Below are 25,956 nucleotides of genomic sequence, written 5' to 3' on the forward strand. Positions count from 1 at the left end.
TATACCTTAAACAATATTTTCTTGTAAACATTATTGATAATTCAGTAGTATCCTCATAGCCATTGTAAACTTTACCAAGTAGCGCAACTAACAGCTGATCGCTCAAAATTTGCACACACACAAAACATCACTAATGGCCATATTACGGAAATCTTAGGGAAATTGAAGTTAAATTTTTAAACAGACATAAAATGTTATAATTTTGGAATATATAGCATCTAGGATACCTTAATTGCAGTAATGGAAAGAAAATGTTTGCTTATACTCAAGTATTTAATTATATTTTCTAAATTTATCTTTAATATTGATACAATGATTGATCCAATGCAACTCTGGTCTTCCTACTGTTCTTCATTCCACTCCATTCGAGTGCCTATTTTCACGGCCTGCGAGTGCCTTCCACTCTATTCGCAACATAACTTCGAATTAAGCTGCCAAACTATATAGTAAACAATGCTCAGAGCTATTAACTATGAAATAGTCTATTGGAACCAAATTGAGTAATTTTATTTTGCCTCTGCAACGCTTTGTTGAAATTCAAACTACGTAGAAATACTAGGAACCCAGCATTATACTGAAAGTTAATAGTAAAAAAATGTTGCCGACTGTTATGTCTAAAACTACGTCGAATTACCAGGCGCCCAGCAGTGCCGTGAAAGTGATTAGAAAAAAAAGATTGCCTACATTTAGGCGCCATACGGCAAATGCTTGCGCAGATTACTATGCGCAACCAATAGAAATACCAGGCGCCCAGCAGTGTAAAGGAACAGAATAGTTAAAAAGGTTGCCTACATTCAGGCGCCATACGTCAAATGGTTGAGCATATATGTATATGTCAGCTATGCGCTAAGCAGTGATTGTGCACCAATACGATAAATGAGTATAACTCCAGAATGGCCAAGACCTAGATCCGGATCTCTGATATGTACGTATGTATTTGAAACTCAAAAACAAATAGTGTATTGTAAAGAAAAAATGCATTGTATTTTTATTTCAAAATGTTTTTTTATATATATTTCTCAAAAATAGAAAAAAATGTTGGTTACTATGCAAAATAAACGCAACATGCAGTAAGCAATTGTATGTTTGCGTGCACATACTACGCACCTGCACAGTTTTGTGTCTTTATGTACAAATTATAAAATTAAAATATGCATTTTTATATATATTTTTGAATTTGTAAAGTAATAAAAATGCTTAAAATATATGCGATACAGTAATGTTTGTTGCTGTGTATGCATGTACATAGGCTATGTTATTGATACACATGTACATAAATTTCGAATAGTTTTTCTAATTGATTATAATTATAATTAAAGGATGAATGTGTGGTTTATGTATATGTACATATAAATATGTATCGTATGGTATATGTGTGATTTTATTTTACTAGCAGCTATTAAATATGTATGTATGTGTAGAAAATATGATACGACAAATTATATTAAAATTGCAATTTATTAAACAAAAGCAACCAAAGAATTATTATTAAAGTAAATTTGTGTTTGTTTGCTGGCAACTGCAAAATTTGCTTAAAAATTTTAATATAAGCTTTTATAAATAATTACGCTGAAAAAAAAATTGTACAGAAGTTTAATTTTTTTTTTCAATTTAGTTAATATGAAACGTTAATGCATAGATGCAAGAATATATTTTACAATTCTACAAGGTTGTCAATTACATTTCCTGTTATGACAAATTTTTTAAAGCAGCATGTTGTGGTTGAAATATGTCTACGCAATCGAATGCATACACATTTAAACCGATGTGGGCATGTCATTCGAATGCAAGCTGAATTGCCAAAAGTTTATGTTAAAAAAAAAAAACAAGTCTTTTCTGAATTTGTCTATGCATATACCGACTTAAGCGCTGACATGTCAAAGAATGTGTACTAATTCCAATTAAATTAAAAACTAATGAACTCAATTCTAATTTTATCATATTGACTAAATAATTTACTGAGTGTTGGCAATAAGCATAAACGCATTTCGTTTTTTTTTTTTTGGATTTCGTTTTTTGTTTTTTGTTAAAATGTTAGCAACTAAGAATTTAAATTTGTATAATTTCGCAAAAAGTGTAGCATTACTGCTATGTATTTACAAAATAGATTGCTAACTGCATTTACGAATTCAAGAGATAGGTAGGCGCGACTAATTTGATTAAAATATTAAACTAATAAATAGTACTTTCCTTTTATTTTTCTAATAATTTTGTTTTCCGTTTGTATTCGCGTTAAACCAGTCCGAAAGTGTACTAAAAGCTACGCATTGCTGACGTTACATTTAATTAACCTAAATTGTTATTAAACTACGGCACATATTCGTACTATTACAAATCTATGTATGTACATTCTCTTATGTGATTTTTATTTGTTGTATGTACATACATTAAAAATTACTTAAAATAATTAAATCTACATATTGATTTATATTTAATTTGTTAAATAGCAGTTTTCAAAAGTCTTCTTGTATTTCTTTTTTGTTTGCATTGCATGAAATTTGTTAGCGTTAAACTTAAATAAAAAAAAAAATGTCGAATTTTATATTGATTTAAAATATTTTAAATTTAATAAAAATCTTAACGTAAAATTGCTTATACTAGCTTTAAAAAAAAATTAAACAACTTGTTCGTTTGTTTTTATTTGCAACATTTAACGGGTGGGCTAGTGGCGCATACCTATGCTTATGTACATATGAAGTGTATCCGTTGGCTGGTTGACGTTGTTTGATAAGGTTTGTATTTTACTAATATAAAATGCTTCCATAACTGTAAGTGGCTCTTATAAAACTGCCATTTCAATTTTTGCTTTTTAAAGCTTTACATTAGAAAACAAATAATCTGTTCACTTGCAATTTCCAGAAGTGTACTATATTACGCTATGATATATTAACGGTTCACATTAAAAAAAAAAAATATAAAAAATTAAACATATATAATATTTAATTGTTATATAAAAACAAAAGAAAACCATTTCGCTAAAGCAAATTAAACTAAAGTATAAAAATATACAAACACTGTCTTATATTAATCATGACATAGTTTCTGTCGGTCGTTTTTTTGGAAATCGTTTGATTTTCGTTAAATCCAACTGATAACTTATTTTTATAAACACAGTATGTAAATATGAACTCTATGCTTAATTCTGCAATAAATTTCTGTAGATACGAACGTTTTATACGAATTTACAAAAAACCATAAAATTTTTAATGCCTACTTATAAAAAATTTCGCGCTGCAGTTTCAAACTGCATCTCTGCTTGCATTTACTTTTATACAATTTTATATTCAAATTATATATAAAAAAAATACTAATAACTTATTTATGTATATGCTTGCTGAACTGCATTTTCTATGCTTAGGTGCTTGAAACACATCTAACAAAAATTATGTGCTGTTGTATGGTTAATCTCCATAAGCGAAAATCTCTATGCAATTAATTACTTAAATTATTGAACTTGTAAATTTATTTATTCCTTCACGCCTTTTAAGCACCCACAATATTTATCGCATTAGCACTAAATTCGCATTTCTCGTATTCCACAGTTGGAGATCATTGAGCTGCTATATCAAATGTTGAGTTACTTTCCCTCACTCAATTGTTTATACATTTAATGGCTTCTCTGTATGTACATATTTCAACGGTTTACGCGGGTGTTTGCGCCGCTGTTGCGCTTGCACTCGCGTTATCGAAATGACATTTTGTTGTTGGCTACTGCGTACTGTTTCCACTAAAGTAGCTAGTTCTGTCTCATCTTCATCATCTAAATACAATAAAGAACATTGGTTTTGCACTAGCATAATATAAATTTTAATTAACCAAACTTACTATTTTCATCATCTTCATCCGCATAATCTGAAGCATCATCATTTTCATCACCCACATCGTCAAAAAGATTGGGTGAATACGGCAGTTTGTAGGCAGTCATAAGCATATCTTCGACTTTTGATTTTTCAGCAGGACTCATGCGTTTAATGTTAACAGTTTTTGTGTAAGGTCCCTCACAAGCTGGAACCCACTCATCGGAAATGCTATATTGAAAAGATATATATATATATTTATATATATGTATATAGATGAAGAAATGATGTGTTGATACGTACATTTCGCGCGGTGTCCATTTAACGAAACTCTCGTCTGTGCCCTGCAGTGTTTTTCGGCGCATGATGCACTGACCATGAAAAGTTATCGCGTTACAGCCATCGGAAAGTACGCTGATTTGGCGCAGACGATGTTGAAGACCTTCCATTATGCCGGTATCAAAGAAATCGAACATGCGCGCTGTTAAAAAAATGCATTACTAAGCTATACTTAACTCAAATAAAATATATCGTATATACCTGAAAAAGGTTGACGTCTATAACGTAATTTTTTGCCATTCTTTCGCAGCTGTTTCGGTACTGGTGGATCTGATGTACGCTTATTTGTACTTTCTTTATTTTCAGTGGCCGTAAAATGATTGTTGACATGTTTTTGAAGTGCCAGCTAATTTGGAAGCAAAGAAGAATATTTATTAAATTTTTTTTTCATATGTTAATGATAAAAAAAAAAATGTTTCCTCACCTGTGATCCAAAACGCAGTCCACAACCTTCGACTATACATTTGAATTGTTTAGAGCCACCATGTGACAGTACATGTCGTTCTAACCACCTGCGCGAGCATGACTCCTTATTGTATACTTTACAACCAACCCAAAGGCATGAGAACGGTCCAGTTTGAGAATTGACATGTTGAGTTTGCATATGATCCAATAGTTTGGAGCAACTGTCATGCTTTATATTACATTTGTCCCAATAGCAAACACCATCGTGCCGCTTTGCACCTTTTGAACCATGACGAAAACCACCAGTTTCAGCGGGAAAACGTATGGTTTTCGGTTGAGAGAGTATAGGTGATATAGCACACTTTGGCGTTGTCTCACTGTTAGACTCAGCAATTTTGATATCGATCATAGTAGGCGTGGAAGTGAAATAGTTGCTACTGGATGTTGATTGTGGTTCACCGCTGCTACTACTGTTACTACTTGTGCAGCTATTTGAATTATTGTTATCAAAGCTACTTAGTGCATTCGCTCCGCCACTGTTTGAGGTAGAACTTATAGTTGTTTCCGACAAGCATACGCTACCACTACCCAAATCAACGCTAGCACTTGTAGGTGGTGATATTGGTGATGATGCATTGATGTTGATAATATTAATATCGGTGGAGGAGGAACGCAAGTAGCTGCTACTGCGGCTGACACTATCGACACTGGCGGCGGTAATAGATGACAGCGGAGTTGGAGGTGGTGAGTTTGAATCAATAGAATTTATAATATTTGCTATGACTTCTGCTTTACTACTGCTACTAGAGCTAAACAAGAAAAGGAAAAAAGTTTATTTTTAATGTTAATAAATTTTTTAAAATTCACTTCAAACTTACATTGAACTGACTATAGATTCGCTACTTTCGCTTGCTGTCAAGCTACCACCAATACCAGACTCAGGTGTCGGTAAATCGCGCTTGACACTGCTTTCTTCTTCGTCCATATTAATATCCCTATCTAAATCTTCAAGTACCGTAGAAAGTCTGTTTTCATGTGATACCGTTTCTTCTGCTGAATTCGATATATCTGAAGAAAGATTTGGTGATATACATGAGGAGGTCACCAATTCGCTAAGCATGTCCCTGCCTGTAGCTGCTGTCCCACACGTGACAGTGGATGATTGTGAGCAAAGCGATGCAGAGTTCGATTCATATGCCTGTGTGGGAGGCAATGGAGTAGGAGAATTCCGCGGTGATGCCCCCACTGATGATGGTGCTGGAGAAGGTGCAGAAGAACATGAGGCAGATGAAGAGGAGAGCGATGGTGGGGTAGACGCTTCTAATGAGAGATCAGCTGCCGAAGATACGGAATTCGAATGCGAGCTAAAGGAATACGATGAATATTCATTCGTTTGTGTGATGGTATTCGACGTAGCAGTGTTGGTTAAGAGGTACATCTTAGTAGTGTCTTCCATGAGTTCGACCTTAATATCCGCCGATAGCATCTGGCTATGCATGGAAGAATTAAGGCTTTCCATTTTAATGCCACTATCGGAAGTACTGGCTGATGGAGCAGCGGCAATTTCATCCATTGGCTCCTCTTTAATTTTACAACAGAAACTGTCACTGGATGTAGTATTGGAGGAGCAGTGAGATGGTGATGTTGCAGATGAATATGATGACATTGACGAGTTACAGAATGATGGTAGTAGCGCAGTATATTTATTGAATGTATCATTACTAGCGATGCTGCAGCTACTGCTGATGTTATTGTCATTTTTGCTTATTATGCTATTACTATTAGTTGGTGCAGTGATTGTTGTGGAACTGTTTGAATTTTTCACTAAATCAAAGAGATCAGGAGTGGAACTTGTCACAATGGTTGTTGGGTTGACAGTATTGGCTTGCGTTATTACTGGCTTTGACGGAGCGGGTGTAGTTGTTGTTACTGTCACGGAAGATGCCGTTGTTGTGACCGGGGTCACTGTTAATTTGGGTGCAAGTGGAGGTAGTGAAGTCAATTTTAAATTTGGCATTGTTGCTGCCATCGTAGTTGGTGCAGTATTCGTAGATAATATTGGCGCTATACTTATCAGCGCCGGAGTAGGCGGTCCACCACTGAGTAGTAACTGCTTTGGAGCATTGCGGCTAGTGGGTGACAAGACGATATTGCCATTACCTCCACTACTATTCAACGCTGGCACTAGTGGAGGTGGTGTAGTAGGCGAGGCAATAATTTTACATCCCGCAGTAATTTTCGCTTTTCCGGCCGCCAACTGAGGTTTACTTAATGCTGGCGCCACAGGCATCGGTGCTGGCGCTACCTTTGGAATACGTTTTTGATAAGGTTTTGCAAGACCGGCAGGTTTGTTTGTTGCCGAATTAGTATTAGACGACCCACTAGGAGCGGGTGCTGGAGCTATAGGTGTGGTTCGCGGTTTTCCATGTGAAATGGTGACTAAAGGTGGTGGCTGTGATTTCAAAGCTGTAAACTGTTGAGATGCAGTTGAGGCAGTGGATGCTTTTACTATAGCTAGTTTGGCAGTGTTGCCATTATTCGGGGAAGTGGATGTCGTTCCCGTATTAACTGGCAGTGCGGTCAAGGAGCCAACGCCTGATGCTGATGTCGCTGTAGTAGCATTAACAGCAGATAAAGGTGGTGGCTGAGTTGATGTTATAAATTGTGCATTTTGTTGCTGTTGTTGTTGTTGATGTTGCAAAAATGCCAGAAATTGTTGCTGCTGCTGCTGGAAATCAGTTTGCTGATCATGTGCAGCATGTTGTTGCTGCTGGGCAGCGTTGGCGAAAATGGAACTTAGAGCAGGTAGCGCGTTCGATTGTATGGGTTGCAGTGCCGGCAGTTGCTGAGGCTGCTGCATCTGCATTTGCTTCTGTTGTTGTTGGCTATTATTTACTGCTAACGCAGCAGCTGCTTGTGCCAGCATAGCCGGAAGGGAGGCAGCATTCAATAGCAAACCCGCTGGTGTGGCCATGAATACTGGTTGCGTAGCAGCAGCTCCTAACCGCTGCAAATGTTGGAATTGCTGCTGTTGTTGATGCTGCTGATTAGCAGCAATAGCTGCGGCGATTTGTTGCTGGAAGATCTCCTGGAAACTTGTGTTTGTCGCTTGAGCTGTTGCTGCTGCTGCAGCAGCAACGGCTGCCGCCTTTTGTTGTTGCTGCAGTTGTATATGTTGTTGTTGTTGGAGTTGTTGCTGTTGCTTAATAAGTATCTCTTGTAAATCTGCGGCAGTCATGAGATTAAATGGATTCGCTGTGGCAGCAGCACTAGCAGCAGCTACAGCTGAAGTAGCCGTTGTTGTAGTGGCTGTAGTAAATTGCTGTAGCTTGAAGACAGTACCATTCAGAAAATATTGTGCCGCAGCTGCTTGTGCTGCTTGAGCAGATGTTGCTGCAGCTGCTGCTGCCGCGGCTGTAGTATTGGCAGCTTTGCCAACATTGTTCAACTGCATGATATTGCTGCTATTGGTGGCAGCTAACAGCTGAGGCAATTGGACTAGGTTCGGCAGTTGAACTGCGGGCAATTGATACAGCGTCTGCCCGGATTGAGTAGATGCAGCATTTGTTGTTGGTGTAGCTGTTGCCACGGGCGCCAATTTTGGAGGACTTATAACTGATTTGAGCTGTGTGGGTGCCGGTGCGGTGGATGCACTTGTTGTTTGCGTAGGCAAGCGTATGGCAGTGAGTAAAACCGCTGGTTGATTTGTGGCTATTTGGGTGGTAGTTTGAGGCTGTTGTAAGTTAGACGATGAAGCAGCCTGCTTTGCGGCAGCTGCTTCGGCTTTCGCAGCAGCTTGTTGTTGCTGCTGTTGCATTTGTTGTTGTTTTATTTCAGGCGTACGAGGAGCTATGGCAACATGTTTTTTCGCTGGTGATTTGCCGTTTGCAGTAGCATAATTTCCAGAAGAGGTTGTTGTTTTTCGAAGATTAGGAGCAACTTGTGCAATTTTGGGAGGCTTACTACGTTCGATCTTTTTCAAAGCAGGCACCGGCATACTTATCATGGAAGGTGCAGTAAGTGATTTTACACCACCTGTTACAGATGAAGTTGGTACACTGGTTGGTGGTGCAGGAGCGATAGAAGTAGGGGCAGCTGCTGGTGCTGCTATTATACTACTATTTACTGATGGAGATGGTGATGCCTTGGATATTGGGCAGTTGTTACTCGTACTGCTTCTATTGTTCAGATTACTACTCTCTTTTAATTGTGCAAGTATATTGAAGTATTTGTTCAGTGATGCAGTTGTGGCCGGCGCACTCATCGTTAGTGATGTTGTGTTCAGTCCCACACTCGAAGCACTGCATGCAGCCATCAATACCGATTCCATATTGCGCTTTGCAATATTACTATGATGTATTTGCGACTTCATTTGGGACTTAAAGTAACCAGTGATTTTTGTTTGCGACTCTTCCAATGCCGCCGCTTTCAGTCTTTTTGCAGCACTAGCTCCACAGGCGTTTGTTAATGCGCTAACGGAAGCACTGATTGCAACGTTATCAACTGGAGTATTTCGTGCCTTTTTACATGAGTTACTGTCCGTCGTTGTTACATTAACGGCAGTGCGTTTCTTATTATTTTGTAAGGATTGTGCGTTTGTAGTTGAATGCGTGCTATTACTACCAGTCGGACTATTCCAAGGCCATTGTAGTGTAGGCACACCATTGCGTGCTGGGGCAGTGTTGCTTTTTAGTTGTGGTTGAATTTGTTTCAATTTGGCAGTGGTGTTGCTTTTATTGGTATTTGTTATTGTGATATCGTTAGCAGTGCCGTGTGTACCACCAATTGGCGCTAAATTATTGGAGTTACCATTTGCAGTTGATCCATTATTGGTTTTGTTGTTCGTCGAAGTCATTCCAGCAGTATGTTGTGGCATGATTGTTTGGCTTTCCTGACTACTATTATTGACCTTTATGGGAGAATTGAAATGGTGGTCTTCGCTTACGAGCGAATGTTGGCTAAATGGTGAACCTGGTTCTGATGCATCTTCGCTGCAACCAGTGCTGGAGTCGGTGCTGCTTAGTGATACCACAACGCCACTGCAAGAAAACAAAAAATAAAGAAAATTTGTTAATTTTTCCAGTTTCTAGCGAGACACTGCTGGGCTACGCCCGTTTTTTGCACACTCACACACCTGCACTCATTATGCACAAACAAGTGCACATTTATCAAGCCATAATTTCTAACATTGTTAACTATATGTTTCGAGTTTTAGGTTGCCATAAACAAATTTAATATGTGTTCACTGTAAGGAACGCTAATAAACAATTTGTTTTTTTTTTCTTTTCTTAGCTTTTTTTCTACTTTTCCCAAGCCATTCGCCCGCGAGTGTTTACATACAGCTGATTGTCGTTTATATGTTATGACACAAGATGGCGCATGTAACAGTCAACAGATGGCACGCAGGGTAGTTGCGCATTGAAGATCGATAATTTTGTGAATACATACAGTAGTGGCTAATACTATGTTCAAACAAAAAAATAAATTGAAGCAATTTCGATTTTAATTGAGTGGAGTTCATACAACTCAATTTAGCTTACACAATAGTAATATGATAGCTGGTTGGCTCATCTCTACAGCAATAACATACCTCTGTTCAGACTATCAAAATGTGCGTTTTGGTATTAGGCGAATGGTATGAAAGCATAAAACTTCGAAATTTTTGTGTGTTGTAAGAAAATGTCTTCAATGTTTTGGTTTCATTTTGAGTTTGCCATCTTCTTTTAACAATCCCTACTCCAGTGAAATGAAAAAAATAAAATCAGATGATGAGATGAGTCAATCATATCACAAATCACATAAGAAGAGTGCGCATTGCGCATGTAACCATTAGATCAGATGCTTTTATGACGTACGAGTTGACTCTTTTCCTTTAAGCATATATGACATTATTTTATTTTTGCTTGGATTCCAAGCTAAAAAAACTGACGAAAATATATCGGAACTTCAAAACACAAAAACAATTTCAATCATGAAAAATTGAGACGGCTATTCCCCCATAATTAGTGAGTTTGGCATGTTTTTGTTTATGTTTTACATTTTATTTTTACATTAACATTTTTAACAATAAAAACAATGCAAATAACCCGCGAAAATTATTTCGGTCTCTAATGGTTCACTTTTTACAGAAGAAAGTTGATTTTAATTGTGTTTTAATGTACCAAATTTTCAAACTAAAAACAAAATTTTCATTTGTCAGACAAAAAATAAAGAAAAAACGGCCGAATGTCAAAAAACCTATGGAAAAACAAACTGATTTGTGGTTTAGATCTACTCAATAAACACACTTTAGATGGTTGCATTTGCAGTTTGAAACAATTTTTTACGCATTTTTTTTTTTAATTGGCAATTTATTATTACAATTTATTATATGATAAATTGCCAAAATGGTATAAATTGCCAATTTGGTGTGTGTTTGTACATAGTATAAGGGCGTTAGTACAAATACTAAGAAAATTTGGCGTGACTTTTTTGTTTCTTGATTGATTGGTTTGTTCGTTTAGTAATAATAACTCCGATTTTTTACATTATATAAATTTACGCTTAAACTTTATATGTACTGCTAAGCGTTAAACTTTATCTACTCTCCTGAATTTGCTGCGCATGCAATTAGTACTCTTAAATTTCAATATGCATTATACTCAGATGCAACTAAAATATGTGTCTATGTTTCACCTCCACACTAATTCTATGTATCACCTCTACAAATGGTGTGTGTCCACTATGCATCGCAACTGATTCAGCTATATTTTATACAATGGCCACCAGAGGTTTGTGTCTGCGCTTTTCGGTACACCCTATGCTGTTGCTAGTTGTTTAACCACTGCCGCTAGATGGGTCTCCTAAGCGTTATCTAAGCGAGGATAGGCGTTTTTTTCACGCGCAAACTAAACGTATGTATATACGTGTAAAAAAACAGGGCTAATATTACCGTACATTAAAAATATTTATAACGAATTACAAAAGTATAAAATAAGTTAAATTGAGTATCGTAAATTGAGTATCGTAGGCCGCGGTTGCCTTGTGCTGCTGCAGAGGGGCTATCGGGAAGAGATGGGGACTCTCGCCAGGAGTAGTACACTGGCTTTATGAGATGGTGGTCAAACCGATTCTGCTATATGGGGTGCTGGTCTGGTGGAAATCATAGACACGGCGAGCACCTCCAAAATGTTAGTGTCAGTGCAAAGGACGGCGCTGATCGGTATCAGTGGCGCTCTCAGAACAACACCTACCTTGGCACTGAACGTCATGCTGAACATATATCCAGTAGATATTGCGGGAAAGGCGGCCGTGGCCCGGTCGTTGGTCAGGCTTCGTGATATGGGCTACGGGCTTTCTGACTTCGGACACTCTAGCCTTCTTACCAGTTTCGACTTTATCCCGGACAGAACGGACTATTGTATGCCGATAACTGCTCCCTACCAACCAACCTTCACCCCAATCATTCCACCGAGAGAGGAGTGGGGAAGAGGAATTATCTGGGGGAATGGGACCGGTTAACTTGTTCACGGATGGGTCGAAGTTGGACGGAAAGGTTGGTGGGGGTCTTTTGTCAAGAGCTAAATGTAAGCCGCAAGTTTAAGTTGGCTGATCACTGCAGTGTATTCCAAGCGGAAGTTGCTGCGATTAAGGATGCGGTGGATGAAATGCTATCCAGTGCTACTACGGTTAGGGAATTTAACATCTACTCTGATAGCCAAGCGGCTATGAAGGCCTTGAGCTCAACTACAGTGCGATCGAGGGTGGTCTGGGAGTGCCTGGTACAACTGACCCGGATGAAGATGGCTGCAGGGATTTCGGGATTCCGCTGGCCACCTGTGGATTGCTCCTCCATAGCTCGGCCTCGATCCAACTCAGAAAACGTTGGACAGACACCACGTCTTGCAGGGTAGCAAGATCTTTCTGGCCGAAAGTGGATGGCAGGAGGTCTGCTGAAATAATTGGGTTCACTAAGGCTCGCCTATCAATGTTCATTGGGGTTTTGACAGGGCACTGTCCCATGGGTATCTATGCGGTACGTCTCAATATACTGGAAACTCCGTCCTGCTGCAGCTGTATGGAGGATGATGAGGTGGAATCACAAATTCACTTTATGCTTGCTTGCCCAGATTTTTGTAGAACTAGGCGAAAGTACTTCGGTCGCGACTCATTTGGATCTCCCGAGGATTTATCCAAAGTTAAAATCGGTATCATTCGGAGCTTTATCGTTGCAACCCAACGATTATCTAAGTAGCTAGATCTAAGTCACCGATATTTTTGGTGTATGAGGTATCACAACGGACCTTCGTGTTGTCCAAGTGAGCTTTCCTTATTAGGGCGGCTACCACCAAACCTAACCTATCGTAAATACATAAATATTTTCGTTTTAAATAAGTGATAATTGCTTTCGATTTTTATATTCAATAACATTAAATTAAATACATCTACGCCGGGTTTTTCAGTACCAGTTTAAACTATAATTAGAGTTAACTAGAGTTTAACCTTCCCACTTTGTTCGATAGCATTACATTTTGCTGCTCCTCTCAGCTTAAGCGGCCGAAGCGGCAGGTTTAAACTCCAGTCAACTTTTACTGTAGTTTTAACTCGCACTGAATAACCGGGCATTAGTCCTTTGAAGGATAGTGTATTTTTAGCTGCCGAAGTTGCATGGCGTTGCAGTCTGAAATTGTTCACGTTTCTCTTGTATGTAGTTCGCGGTTTCCAATTTTTTAGACATGTAATCTAGATATGTTCGCTGAATTTTAACTTTTTGTCGATGAAATCGTAACTTTCCACGAACATGGATTCATCCTAATATAATGGCTGTAGCATATAAATTTTGTTAACAGGGACGTATATCACACATTCTGTAGAAGTGGTATAACGAGTAAGCTGGTTTTTGAAATTTACTTCCTTTTAAAAATTCGAAAAGACTGAAATGGAAAGCTATAATATATTGATATATCTCTTCTTCGAGTTAAATCCTATATAAATTGTGGAAAGAAAATAAATCAAATTAAACTCATATCTCGTCTGTCCAAAAATATATTTTTTCAGTTACATATAACTCAAAAAAAATAGTAATAACCACAGCTTCATCTTGCCTAACGTTTTGTACTTTTACATTTCTAGGACCAACCCACGTCTTGCACCGACCAAAGTTCTTAAGTCATAAATATGTTGTTGATTGAAATAAACTCCAATTGATAGCGCAATTTCGTTTCAATAACTGAAACAAATAGGAAATATTAAATTAAGAGCCACCTACGCTACGAGTGGCAAGTAACTCGCTGGAATGAACAAAATGTATGCCGAATGTTTTCTATGAGGGGGTTTTGGCTAACTGTGAAGATAAAGCAGACTCACAAAAAAAAATAAAAGCGACTACCTCATAGAAACTTCGAATAATTGGCCACTCGCAGCAAACTGACATACGTTAGTTATGTTATGTTACTGAGCTATGTGATAGATTTAATAAATTCAAAATAAAATTCAGCAATTCCGAACACGTTTTCGTTTTTGCCATATTTACAGATCCATGATGAAATAATAAACGTGACGTCAACAACATAACCTCACTTTTTCGGCAGCTCAATTTGCCAGTATTTACTTGTACTACAAAAGTACTAAATTTTTATGGCTACATTTTTCCTATAAATTTTCTCAAACAATTTAGTTTTCTGCAAATTGTTGTCTATAATATTTTGGGAAATACAAAGTTATGTTTATGTTTATGTCTAAAAAATTCTGGTAGCGGCTTACATAGTTATGATATTTTTAAACGTATAGTAAAATCTACTCCGATCGTAGTAGAGTTCAAAAGCAGTTATGATAGACAACCCTCTAAATTATGCATGCCGAACTTGTCAGAATAAGGAAAAACGTCAACGGGATGAGAACACCTGAATATTAATTTCATCATGTACAAATCATAACAGTTTTACCAAAAAGTTATAACGCCCATATACGGCTTCCGATTACAATTCAAAAGTATCTGTTTCTGCTAGCACCTAGTCGTGAGTAGTTTCACACAAAACAATCAAATCTCTTGCATTTGCTTTAAAAGCTCAATACAGAAATTGTATCTTGTAGTACAAATCGTAGCTCGTTATACCAAAAAGTTATCGTTTTCAAGAAATATGCCTTAAGGGCTAATTAAACTTCCTTAACCCTAACGCCATAGTCGTAACCATACCCATACCCATAACCATCTACAATGTTATCGATTAATGGTGCCTTAACCTAAAATTTCATAACAATGAAGAAAACGCAAAAAATTACAAGCATATTCCACAAAAAATAAGTCTCTTAGTCATAACGTATCCAAAACAATGAATAAAATTTACAAAAAGTTATTAAATCACCAAATCAAATATTTTTAGGTTATGGTTATGGCGAGAAACCAAAACCCAATTGGTTGGCTATGATATGGTTATAGCGTTAGCGTTATGGTATGGCACCATTAATCGATTACATTGATTTCCATAAGGTAGGTTCGATCAGCTGTTTTATCTGGTTATGGTTTTATGGTTATAAGTCACCATTAATTGGCCCTTTATACCACGTAACACATGCCTTAATCTACAAAAAATCATCAATAGAAATCTAAGCGTTTACATATGTTGCATCCCTGGGAACTAAATTATTTTCTGTAAAATTTTCACGTTTCTCTTTTATTCCAATTAGAGATTGCACTCCAGAGGTGGAACTTTTGCTATGAAGAAATACCACATCTCTAAAATTTTTCATAATTGCCGATTATCGAGGTTATAAATTTATATGGGAAATCTAGTTATATAATTAACGATTGGAAGCTAAGTGCGAAAATGAAGATAATCTCTTTATATGTAAACTAGGTCTTACTTCCAATTTAAATATTACTTGTACAAAGCGAGAAGATTTTTGTTGTCTTCTCTGCCCTTCCCTGTCTTATTGTCTACTAGCTGATAAACATATGCCCTGCAAAAATCGTTGGATCATGTGGTCCACTGGAGTACTTACCATTGTACTCCATTGTAATGCAGCAATGGACCAACTCATATTTCTACACGAACATATTGTAAGCCGATCATTGCTCGTTTTTAACGATTGTAATCACTACACGATGTTTATTGGACTGTGGGTACTCCATGGATTACTCTGATGTAATGCGGAGCTGGAGTATATAGTCCCGTCCTAGGACATCGCAATGTTAATTGGACCATATTTTTTGTATGAATTGTGGTTAATTTTGGAGTACTCGGTTGGTCCATAGCAAGTACTCCATACATGCATGCATGGAGTACTCGCGATTTTTGCAGGGTGGTTATGGGTGGGTAAGTAAAAATCGATTTCAATCAAATGGGCGCTCAATCGAGGACATTTTTGGTCCAATTAAAATTGTGATTTGTGTCCAATTAAAGAAATAAAATAAATGTAAGGCGCGATAACCTACGAAGAGATTTTAGGCCGAACTTCTCTTCCAATTTGTGTCCTTTTTAATTTTTCCTAAAAATTGGCGGGACGGGACCTACTTGTTTTATGTCGACTCCGAACGGCATCTGCAAGGCAGATGAGTTTTCACTGAGAGGTTTTCTTGGCAGAAAAACACTCGGAGTGCTTTCCAAACACTGCCGAGGGGCGACCGCGCTTAGAGAAATTTTCTTCTAATTGAAAAACCTTATTTCTAAAATTTAGATATTGCTTTGCCCTGGGCTTGAACCAAAGATCTTCGGTGTGGAAGCGGAGCACGCTACCATGACACCACGGTGTGTCAACTTAAAATAGGTTTTAAAGTTAATTACACTTTTTTGAAAAAATTTTTCAACAGCTATCTGTCAAAACCGATACAACTAACCTTAGAACCCATTTTACTTTGACTATGCGCATTTACTTGCCAACCTAATATAAACGCACGCAAGTCATTTTCTGTCAAAAATGTCTCATGCACATACAACTTGTATGAGGGCAACCCAAATTGCTGCGTGAAAACCTAATTCGATTTCCAATTTTTGTTCTGCGTGACATTTAGATTTGACGTTTGCACACATGCTTTACATTGTCACAACGCATGCTTTTTTGGGTTCGGGCAAAAAACAGCGGTTGTTTGCGTGCATTGTACAGGTCTACAAGTAGGATATGTAGCAGCACGCACATACACAGCCACGCTCACCTGATAAAATGCTTGTTCTTGTTCGTTTTTTTTGTGGATGCTATTTGGCACTATTGTACTTCTTAGGACCAAACAAAGTTTAGTAGCTGCTATCGAAAACTGCTTAAAATTTTTTTTTCTTATATTACAAAGAAATATACTTATTTACTTTCAAACGAGCACTTAATTACATCTCTCTTTAATAACCATATATTTTGGACAATTTTAATTAACAAATTGTGATACTTTTTTACGGGGACGATTGCTTAAACACGACCAAAACCGTCGGGGGAGGTATTAATAGACGCGTTTTTGCCTCGCCTCCAATAATTCGAATACTTTTTCTCTTCGGACTATTGACAACAGGACAAAACGCGTCTATTCATTTTTCTTTCCGCTTTTTTGGACGGGTTATTGCAGTCGACCTCGGTTTCAAACTGTTTTTCGCGGAGAACTTTTGAACGGGTAGAAAAACTTAACTCCCGTGTTTGTATTCTTAATACTGAAATAACTACGCGTCCTCAGATACCCCAATTGAAGACTTTTTTATAATTTTCTGAAGGACCCAGGGGTGCACTTAAAATTTCCTACTAAATTCGTTAAAAGAAATTTACCATCACAGCAACCCATATCTGATATTCCGATCCCTTTTTTGCTTCCCTGTGTCGCTTTCGACGAAGCAACCCCGGTAATTTTGACACTTCGTTCAGTGTCAAAACTCATGTTCCACGCAGGTTCCACTGGGTTCCACGCTAGTTTGACACTGACCGAAGTGTCAAACTGCCGTGTGTTAGAAAGGGAAAGAAATTGTTTCCCTCTCATACATATCATACTTGTAAACCTGTACAATGGTTTGCGTGCGCTAAAAAAAACGCAGTGCGGTTTTATTAGGTTGGCATGTTATGATAGAATCGGATAGAACTCAACTTTACCATAGGCGTAAAATACTCCGAAAAAAAAAGCAGTTTAAAAACGTTAGGCAGTCCTAGGACATCGCCATATACATAAATAAGTCCTCTTATACTTATTAAGGAGTCATCCTTGCTGAGTACTTCCAACCTACTACCCAATTTTTGCAGAGTAAGATAATAAGCGACAGCTAAAAGCGCCGTAATATACATACATACATTGAAACGTTGATGACGGTATGGGCCGAGTGGTAATGGCAGCTGCAATTATAGAAAGCGTTGCCAAAAAAGACAAAAACAAAACCGGAATCCGCCTTGTATGATTGAAAGAAATATAAAATAATGGGAATGCATGTAGGAGGGTGGATTCTAAATAAAGTAAGTGATGAGCAGAGAGTTCGTCTCAGATTGTGATGAAAGCAAAGCAGAATATGTTTGTTGCAGTTCAGTTAATCGCAGTGTAATATGTACCTATGTTAATAATAATAGTGGTATTAATGGTGTTGGCGTATGGGAAAGATTATCGCTAGCATAAAAAATGAACGCCGTTTTCTCCATGTCGATTTACGAACGAGGTGACCAGCGACAAATGGAACCATGGCAGAAAACAAAAGGTTGCGCTCTATATTTACATGTTGTAGTGACGTCACAGAAATAATATCCACAGCACAAATCACCTACCCATATTGCGCATTCACGAGTTCAAAATTGCTTCGTTTTGCGCATATACGTCACAGTTGACTGCTTGAGCGAATGAAAGAAAGTGAGAAAAAACAAGACCTAAAAGAAAATGACGTATGAATTGCACATAAAAAACAGCTGATCTTTTGTTTACATGCGCAATGCGCAATATTCTGTGTGTACATCATCAGCATGAATTTCTAAATAAGGTAAAAGTTAGCCGACCAAAACCAATGCCCTTTAATCAAGGACCGTAATTGTAATAAGTTGCATTGAAAAAAGTCAATTCCACCACCGCCATAATCGGCACTTATAATTATTGTTTACTATATAGTTTGGCAGCTTAAATTGACGTTATGTTGCGAATAGAGTGGAAAGCACTCGAATTCAGTGAAAGAGACACTCGAATGGAGTGGAATGAAGAACAGTAGGAACAGCAGAGTTGCATTGGATTAATATAACTTCAATCTTTGCATCAATATTAAAGATAAATATAGAAAAAATAATTAAATACTTGAGTATAAGCAAACATTTTCTTTCAATTACTGCAATTAAGGTGTCCTAGATGCTATATATTCCAAAATTATAAAATTTTACGTATGTTTAAAAATTCAACTTCAATTTCCCTAAGATTTCCGTAATATGGCCATTAGTGATGTTTGTGTGTGTGTGCAAATTTTGAGCGATTACCCTTCAAAAAACGCGAGTACTCTATAAATAATGTAAGGAATACTCCTTTGGGAGTATAGGACTGCTCCAAATCTAATCTGTATTCATACAAATAATGTGCTCCAATTAACATTGCGATGTCCTAGGAGAGGAGTAGGTGATCCCACTCTCGCTTTGTTTGTACGTACTCCATAGAGTACATACGTGAGAGTACTTTCCAAAGTACTTTCACTGTAGTACTCCGTGGAGCACCCACAGAGGATCATATGCCAAAGTACGCAGAGGAATTGTGTCGGAAAGAATTATCGAAGTGAATTTAATTTAAAATGAAAGTAAATGAAGAGGGGCAATACAACTTTTATATTTTATACTACGAATGTTCTTATGTTATTTAGCATTTGCGTGAATAAAGAAACTAATATTTCTCTATACATACTTTAGTATGTATACATAAAACCAGTTCGCTGTTGCATTTTATCAGAGTTGCCAAAGTAAAATTTTATTATTAGTTATTTGCATGCAATATTTTACTTTTGGCAACTCTGTTCGATCCTCATCGTATCGTGATCACTGTCGTTAAAAAAACGAGCAATGATCGGCTGATGGTGGTCCGCAAACGCATTGCAAAGGAGTATTGTTAGAGTACTCCAGCATGAAAAAAATGGAACACGTAATCCAACAATTTTTGCAGGGAAGGAATCGAGATGGATATAGACTTCTATATATCAAAATCATCAGTATCGAAAAAAAAATTTGATTGAGCCATGTCCGTCCGTCCGTCTGTCCGTTAACATGACAACTTGAGTAAATATTGAGATATCTTCACCAAATCTGGAACCAGAATAGAGTGGTTTTGAAAACGAGCGAAATCGGATGATAACCACGCCCACTCTTTATATATATTTAACATTTTGGAAAACACAAAAAACCTGATTATTTAGTAAATAATATACCTGCTGTAGAAATTTGACATGTGAATAGATACTGAGACTCTTGATAAAAATTTGAATTTTTTTTTAATTGGGCGTGGCACGGCCCACTTCTGATAAAATCACTTCTGATAAATCGTAACAAAATTCGGCAGAGAGGTTGCCTTTACTATAAGGAATGTTTTGCAGAAAACTTAACGAAATCGGTTAAGGACCACGCCCACTTTTATATAAAAGATTTTTAAAAGGGTCGTGGACGAATAAAACAAGCTACATCTTTGCAAAAAAGAGCTTTATATCAATGGTATTTCATTTCCCAAGTGGATTTGTAACAATAAATAGGAAGAACTACAAATTTAAAAAAATGGGCGTGGCACCGCCCCTTTTATGACTAAGCAATTTTCTATGTTTCGGGAGCCATAACTCGAAGGAAAATTAACATAACGTAAAGAAATTGTGTACAGATATCCTTATAGCAGAAAATATATCTAGTAAAAATGGACGGGATTGGTTAAAGACCACGGCAACTTAGATATAAAACAAGTTTAAAAGGGTCGTAGACTAGAATAATAAGCTATAACTTAGCAAAAAATAGTTTTGAATCACTTATCAAGTTTTATTGTAAGAGGAAATGGGGAGACATTTTTTTTTAAACAGGCGGTGCCACGTGTTATGTAGACAAGTAATTTATCTGAAATGAAATGTACAATTGAAGCTCACGCTGAGTATATAATGTTCGGTTACACCCGAACTAAGACACCTTTACTTGTTTTTCTCTAATATCAATAACAACGAATTTTAGATTTAAAAGCTGTTCACGATACATATGTATGTGGACTAATATATTGTGACGAATACTAGCAACACTAAGGGGTACTATCATCTCTAAGCCGACACTGAGCAGTGACTTGTATGCACATAAAATTAATCATTATGTCTACACATATGTCCATACAAGCATCGGAGAGCAATGCACAAACATGCATATATCTGAGATGCTCCCAAAAGTATGCAGTCATTTGTGCAAGTATCACTCACATATACACGCGCATGGGCTATGAGAGAATCTATAAACTCGTGCATCTGTAGTTATAGCTGAGAAATTTATAGCTGATAACTAACTAGTAAATTCTAGAAATAAAAGCGCCTAAAAATATGTCAACGAGAAAACCAAACAGCATAAAAAGCAGCAAATGAGGTACGACAATCAGTTTGATTTAAGCAAGCTATCAGTTGCGAAGTATAAGTGTTATTGTGAAGTACTTTAATAAAGGCCATTTTGCATTATTGAATAGTGGAGTTATTTATTCAACAGTTTAGTGATTCGAACGTTAGTAGAAGGTTGTAAATAAGAGGAATTGCACTAAATTCGTTACAATATGCTATGGGATACCTTTTTATACAAATGCAGAGAACTCTGAACACATTTAATAAAATTTTTCAATGTTCCATTCTTTCCAATATAAATTTGATTTAAACATAGCACATACGATAAAAAGGAGAACTGTGCTTTAATATGACATGCGTGCTACGTTCTTCTTATATGAAGTGGATGTGGTTTAATACATTTTCGGTGGGAATATGCTTTTTAATAATAGATCTTCGGTGTGGTTGGCGGAGCTCGCTACTATCACACTACGGCGGCCGCTACTACAGTAGAAACGCGAAAAAGTTAACCAAAATATCCCAAGGGTAGTTCATTTTTCCGAGCGATTTTCAAATTAAAAAAAATTCAGTAATAAACATAATTTTTGGGATATAACACATTGAACTTATTTAAATGACTAAGTTTTAATCTTTACAGAGCATAAACTTAGATTTAATTTGTACTGGCTGATTTCAAGTTCACAGAACATACATATTAATTTATTCACATTGTAAATATCGACGTGCCATACGAAAAGTAACTCTTTAAAATTTTTTTACAAAGAAATCCTGTGAAACAAATTTTGTAAGTGTTACTTTTCATATGGCACGTCGATATGTACTTATTAATTTGTAAGAGCTGGTTTAAAGAAGCAGTCGAGACTTGTTTTTTTTTTCCTTTTGTGTACTAGCTTTTGACAATTTTCGACCGCATATTAATAAGATCTGATACCTAATTTGTATCATTATTGTTCTCATACCACTTTATCAAGGTATTGATGCATCCAACTGCTGCTTCCGAAAAACTCATTTTCTGTTGTTGCATATCTTGCTCGACAGCTGATTCTTCGTTATCATTATCGGACACTTTGCAATATTCGTCATCTTCCGTAATTTGAACGTCGTTCCAATTTTCAATGCCGTCAATGTTGACTCAGAAATAGGGCAATACCCGCACTTGTTTTTATTGCCAAAAAAAAACTGTTGATTTTGAAAAAGGCTCAGAAAAGTTAACCAATATTAACTTTTTAGAGCGCTACGTATACGATCAAGCTCGATCAACTTAGCCGAGCCAAAGAGGATAAATACAATAAGAGCCGTCATTCGTTATTTTTTTGGCATTTACTCGATGTATACTGAGAGGTAGTCGCTACTTTTTTTTTTGGGCGAGATGTTTATAAATGTCTTTTATACATATTCGTGGGGTATTTGTGTTTATTTTTCGACTGTATTTAATTAATTTATTTAATTCTCTTTCCAAAAATCACAGTTGCACAAGGGGCCTACACGGCATGGATATATGCGAGACAATTAAAAATGTCACTCTCAGAAAACATTCGGCATCAATTCTTTCAATTTCCAGCGAGATACTCGCCACAAAATAACGAGTGACGGCTCTTATTGTATTTATCCTCTTTGGCCGAGCGTTTAACTTTCTCGAGAGTTAACTTTTTCGCGATTCTACTGTATATATTTTCTCTCTACTTCTTTCTTATAACCTACCCTATTTAAATTTTAAAATTCTCTTTGCTATATCATTCTCTATCGTACATATGTATGTATGTAATTAAAAATTAGTTTCCATAGAATATTTTACCTTTCAGACTTTGTCTTTTGCTCCTTTTGAGGTAATTCGTTTTTCAATCTGTTGAGTTGTGTATTTGTCAAGGCGAATTCATTACAGGTGGTGTTATCCCATCAGCTGATTGCTTCTTCTTGATAATTTTCCATACAAAGCCTTGTACAACAAAATGTCAGTTAAATCTATGAAAATTTTCTTTTGACTTGACATTCATCTGCACGGCGAATTGATGGAATTCGCTTTGCCACCACCTAGTATAGATTCGCCTTGTTATTTGTTCTAATTTTTGGAAATACCAATCGCCTTTTTCACTTCAATGTTTTAAAGCACTTTTATTATATTTTAAATGTTTTATTTTGTGCGTTTATTTTAACTTCAGTCGATATTTTAAATATCAGTCAGTAAATATTTTCCCTTTTCAGTGTCTATCATACACCACATGGTTTCTAAAATATTAAAAGCAAAATTATAATCTATTTTTTTTTTTTCAGAAATTGTTTTAAAAATACGGGATATGACTTAAAAATATATAATATCAAGAAAATTATGCACTTTTTTTATTTTTCCTTTAGCTTTGTTTTTTAACGTTTTTTCGATGCATAATAAATCTTTTCATTGTTGTTGTAAAACGCGTAAAAGCCGTTATTATAGCGATTGCTTTTTGATTTTATCCTTTATTGTTACTATTATTAAGTTTTTTTCTTTATATACATGTGTGTATCTTACATAAATTTTGTCACACACAATAAATTTTCGAAACGTTCACAAATTATTTATTCAAAATTATTTTTCATTTATTCTCACATTTAATAAATTTTTTTGTAAATGCCTTGTGAATTATTATTGGTTTAGTTACATTTTATTACTTCTAATTAGCATTTAAATTTGTTGCCGGTAATTTTATCCCTATTTTATTGTTTGTGTACCTACATACATAATTGTTGTTATACACAGTCATCATGTTGCACACATGGAAATTAAGCAACTAAAGCCGCAGTTAAGCTGGAGTCATTGGTGCCGTTTGTCGTATCGCTGTAGTCGTATCCCTAACGTATCGTTACGACGGTAAACCAAAAACCAATTGGTTGGCTACGATACGGTTACGACCTTAGCGGCACCAATAATCGATTGCATTGATTCCCATAAGGTTGGTCGAATTAGCTGTTATAAGGTTACCGATACGGTTACCGATAAAGCACCAATGTCTGCAGCTTTACCTACGAATGTACGTACAAAAAACGTCTCAGCTGACACGACCTATCTTAAGCCGCAGTTACCCGCGAACGCACGTACAAAAAATGTGTGCAATGTAAACGAAAACTCACCGACGTTCAACGCATGTATGTACGTACGTAGCCCGGAACGTAGAAATCAAAACAATTTTGATTTTTTCCGTAAGAACGTGTCAGCTGATCGCTCTCTCACTAGACATAGTTGCCTAGTAAACTTTTGTGCGCTAATTTTTGACAGTTTTCAGTTTTATGCAAAAACACCTAATTAAAGCTTGAAAAATTGTGGAAATAATTCGAAATAATTATGTAAAAGTGCTGATTATAAATATGTAATCTATTTATACTTATTTAATCAGACCAATTCTAAATATTCTCACGGAATTTTGTTCTCGCGGATTTTTTTATTTCCGCGGAAAAATTCCTCCAATTCTTTTCTCCTAGGGAGAAGAATAATTGGGGAATAGGAATTTCGAATTTTCGAATTCAGCTGTTTTGTCAATTGAAATTTCGTTGCGCATTTCTTATTTTGTTTAAAAAATTGTAAAGTTTAATTATTGTTGGCAATTTGTTTGAAATTAAGAAATAAGGTATAAACAATGCACATTATTGCATTTCATGTGGTATTCACTGAAATGAGTAATGAATTGGTGCCACAGCAACATCAACAGAGGAGCATAAGAAGAAGACCGGCAGGATAACACAAATCCGCCGGAGTTGCCTGCATTCATTCTGCAAAGCAATTTTCTGGCGGCCAAGTCGAGTTGAGTTCGCCTTTCGCCATATGCCAAAATCTATTTAAGCCTTCTTAAAAAACCCTTGCGCAATTTCTGGATGGCTGCATCAAATATGCGAAGAGCTCTTCCGTTGCTTATGATATATTTTTCGACTTAAAGAATATTGTGGTTGTTGTTGTTGTTGTATTAACAGTGAGAATATTGTGGTAGAATGTAAATACATATTTTAGCACAAATTTGTACAAATAAGTGTTCTTTCTTAAAATAACCAATTTCCTTTAAATATTTTGATGCATTCCCTTTAATTTAACTAGTGAAAAAACTCCTATGAAATAGCAGAGAAATCTCCCTCTCCCCCACATTCATAATACCTACTTTTCGCCCATAACCGGTTTCCGCTTTTTCGAACATTGTTCAGAATAGGAGGAAAGGGAGAAGTGAAAAAACTCACAAGGAATTTTTATTTAGAATACGAGGAATGGGAGAAGGGAAAAACTCGCACGGAATTTTCGTTTAGAATTGGGCTGAATATTAATTCTAGCCTTTTACAACATCAACAATTAAAATAGAAAAGTTGATTGTTCCATATGCATGCATTCAAACAGGTCAATGGCAACATTTTTTTCGTTGCCACTACGGGCATAACTTTCGCTGAAATGTGTGTACGTACGGCATACTTAACGTACGTTGCACACGTCGGTGGGTAACTACAGCTTAACGCTTGCACTTAAAGTTTAAATTGCATGCATATATGTATGTATATGCATATCTACTAACGTTAGAAGATGTACATGCATGTGTACTTGTTTATATAAATACAGAGAAATTATGTATATAATAGACACTTGTAAATATGAGCGTTCAATGTGAGCATACATATGTAACCACTGTAAATATCCCGACGGCTATTGGCTGTCGGAAGCGGAAGTCGTTAAGTTCCTTTGCACTCGAGTTTTATTAAAATATTTATTGTATTTATGTTGGCTTTTATTTAGTTTAAACTCAACGATTTTGTTCTTTAAAGTTTATTTAAGTAGTTCTTATATGTTGCACTGAGTTTTTTTCAGGAAAACTATCATATTTAATATGTTTAAAAGTTTTTGTTATGTAAACATCTTTGCCCCCGGTATGGGGTAATCCTTAGTGTAAACGTAAGATGTAAGTGAAAGCGTCAGAGTAGTATTTGTTGAAGATATGCTATATGGG

The 25,956-nt window shown here is 36.4% G+C and overlaps 1 protein-coding gene across 4 annotated transcripts in view; it reads right to left on the reverse strand.

Moving 5' to 3' along the window:
• Positions 1-980: 980 nt before the first annotated feature.
• The window catches only part of jing (AE binding protein 2 jing), a 595,696-nt gene continuing 570,720 nt past the window's right edge, over positions 981-25,956 (reverse strand). For all 4 annotated transcript variants that reach the window (XM_067771251.1, XM_067771254.1, XM_067771252.1 and 1 more), the window contains exons 3-8: positions 5,420-9,580; positions 4,561-5,350; positions 4,338-4,482; positions 4,101-4,278; positions 3,826-4,028; positions 981-3,760 (exon numbers count right to left, since the gene is read on the reverse strand). In XM_067771251.1, the coding sequence (XP_067627352.1) occupies positions 3,600-3,760; positions 3,826-4,028; positions 4,101-4,278; positions 4,338-4,482; positions 4,561-5,350; positions 5,420-9,580 (5,638 nt within the window). In that variant the 3' untranslated portion in view covers positions 981-3,599. The remainder of the gene's footprint in view (positions 3,761-3,825; positions 4,029-4,100; positions 4,279-4,337; positions 4,483-4,560; positions 5,351-5,419; positions 9,581-25,956) is intronic.

The sequence above is a fragment of the Eurosta solidaginis genome, chromosome 3 (assembly GCF_040869045.1).
Source record: "Eurosta solidaginis isolate ZX-2024a chromosome 3, ASM4086904v1, whole genome shotgun sequence".
NCBI lineage: Eukaryota > Metazoa > Arthropoda > Insecta > Diptera > Tephritidae > Eurosta > Eurosta solidaginis.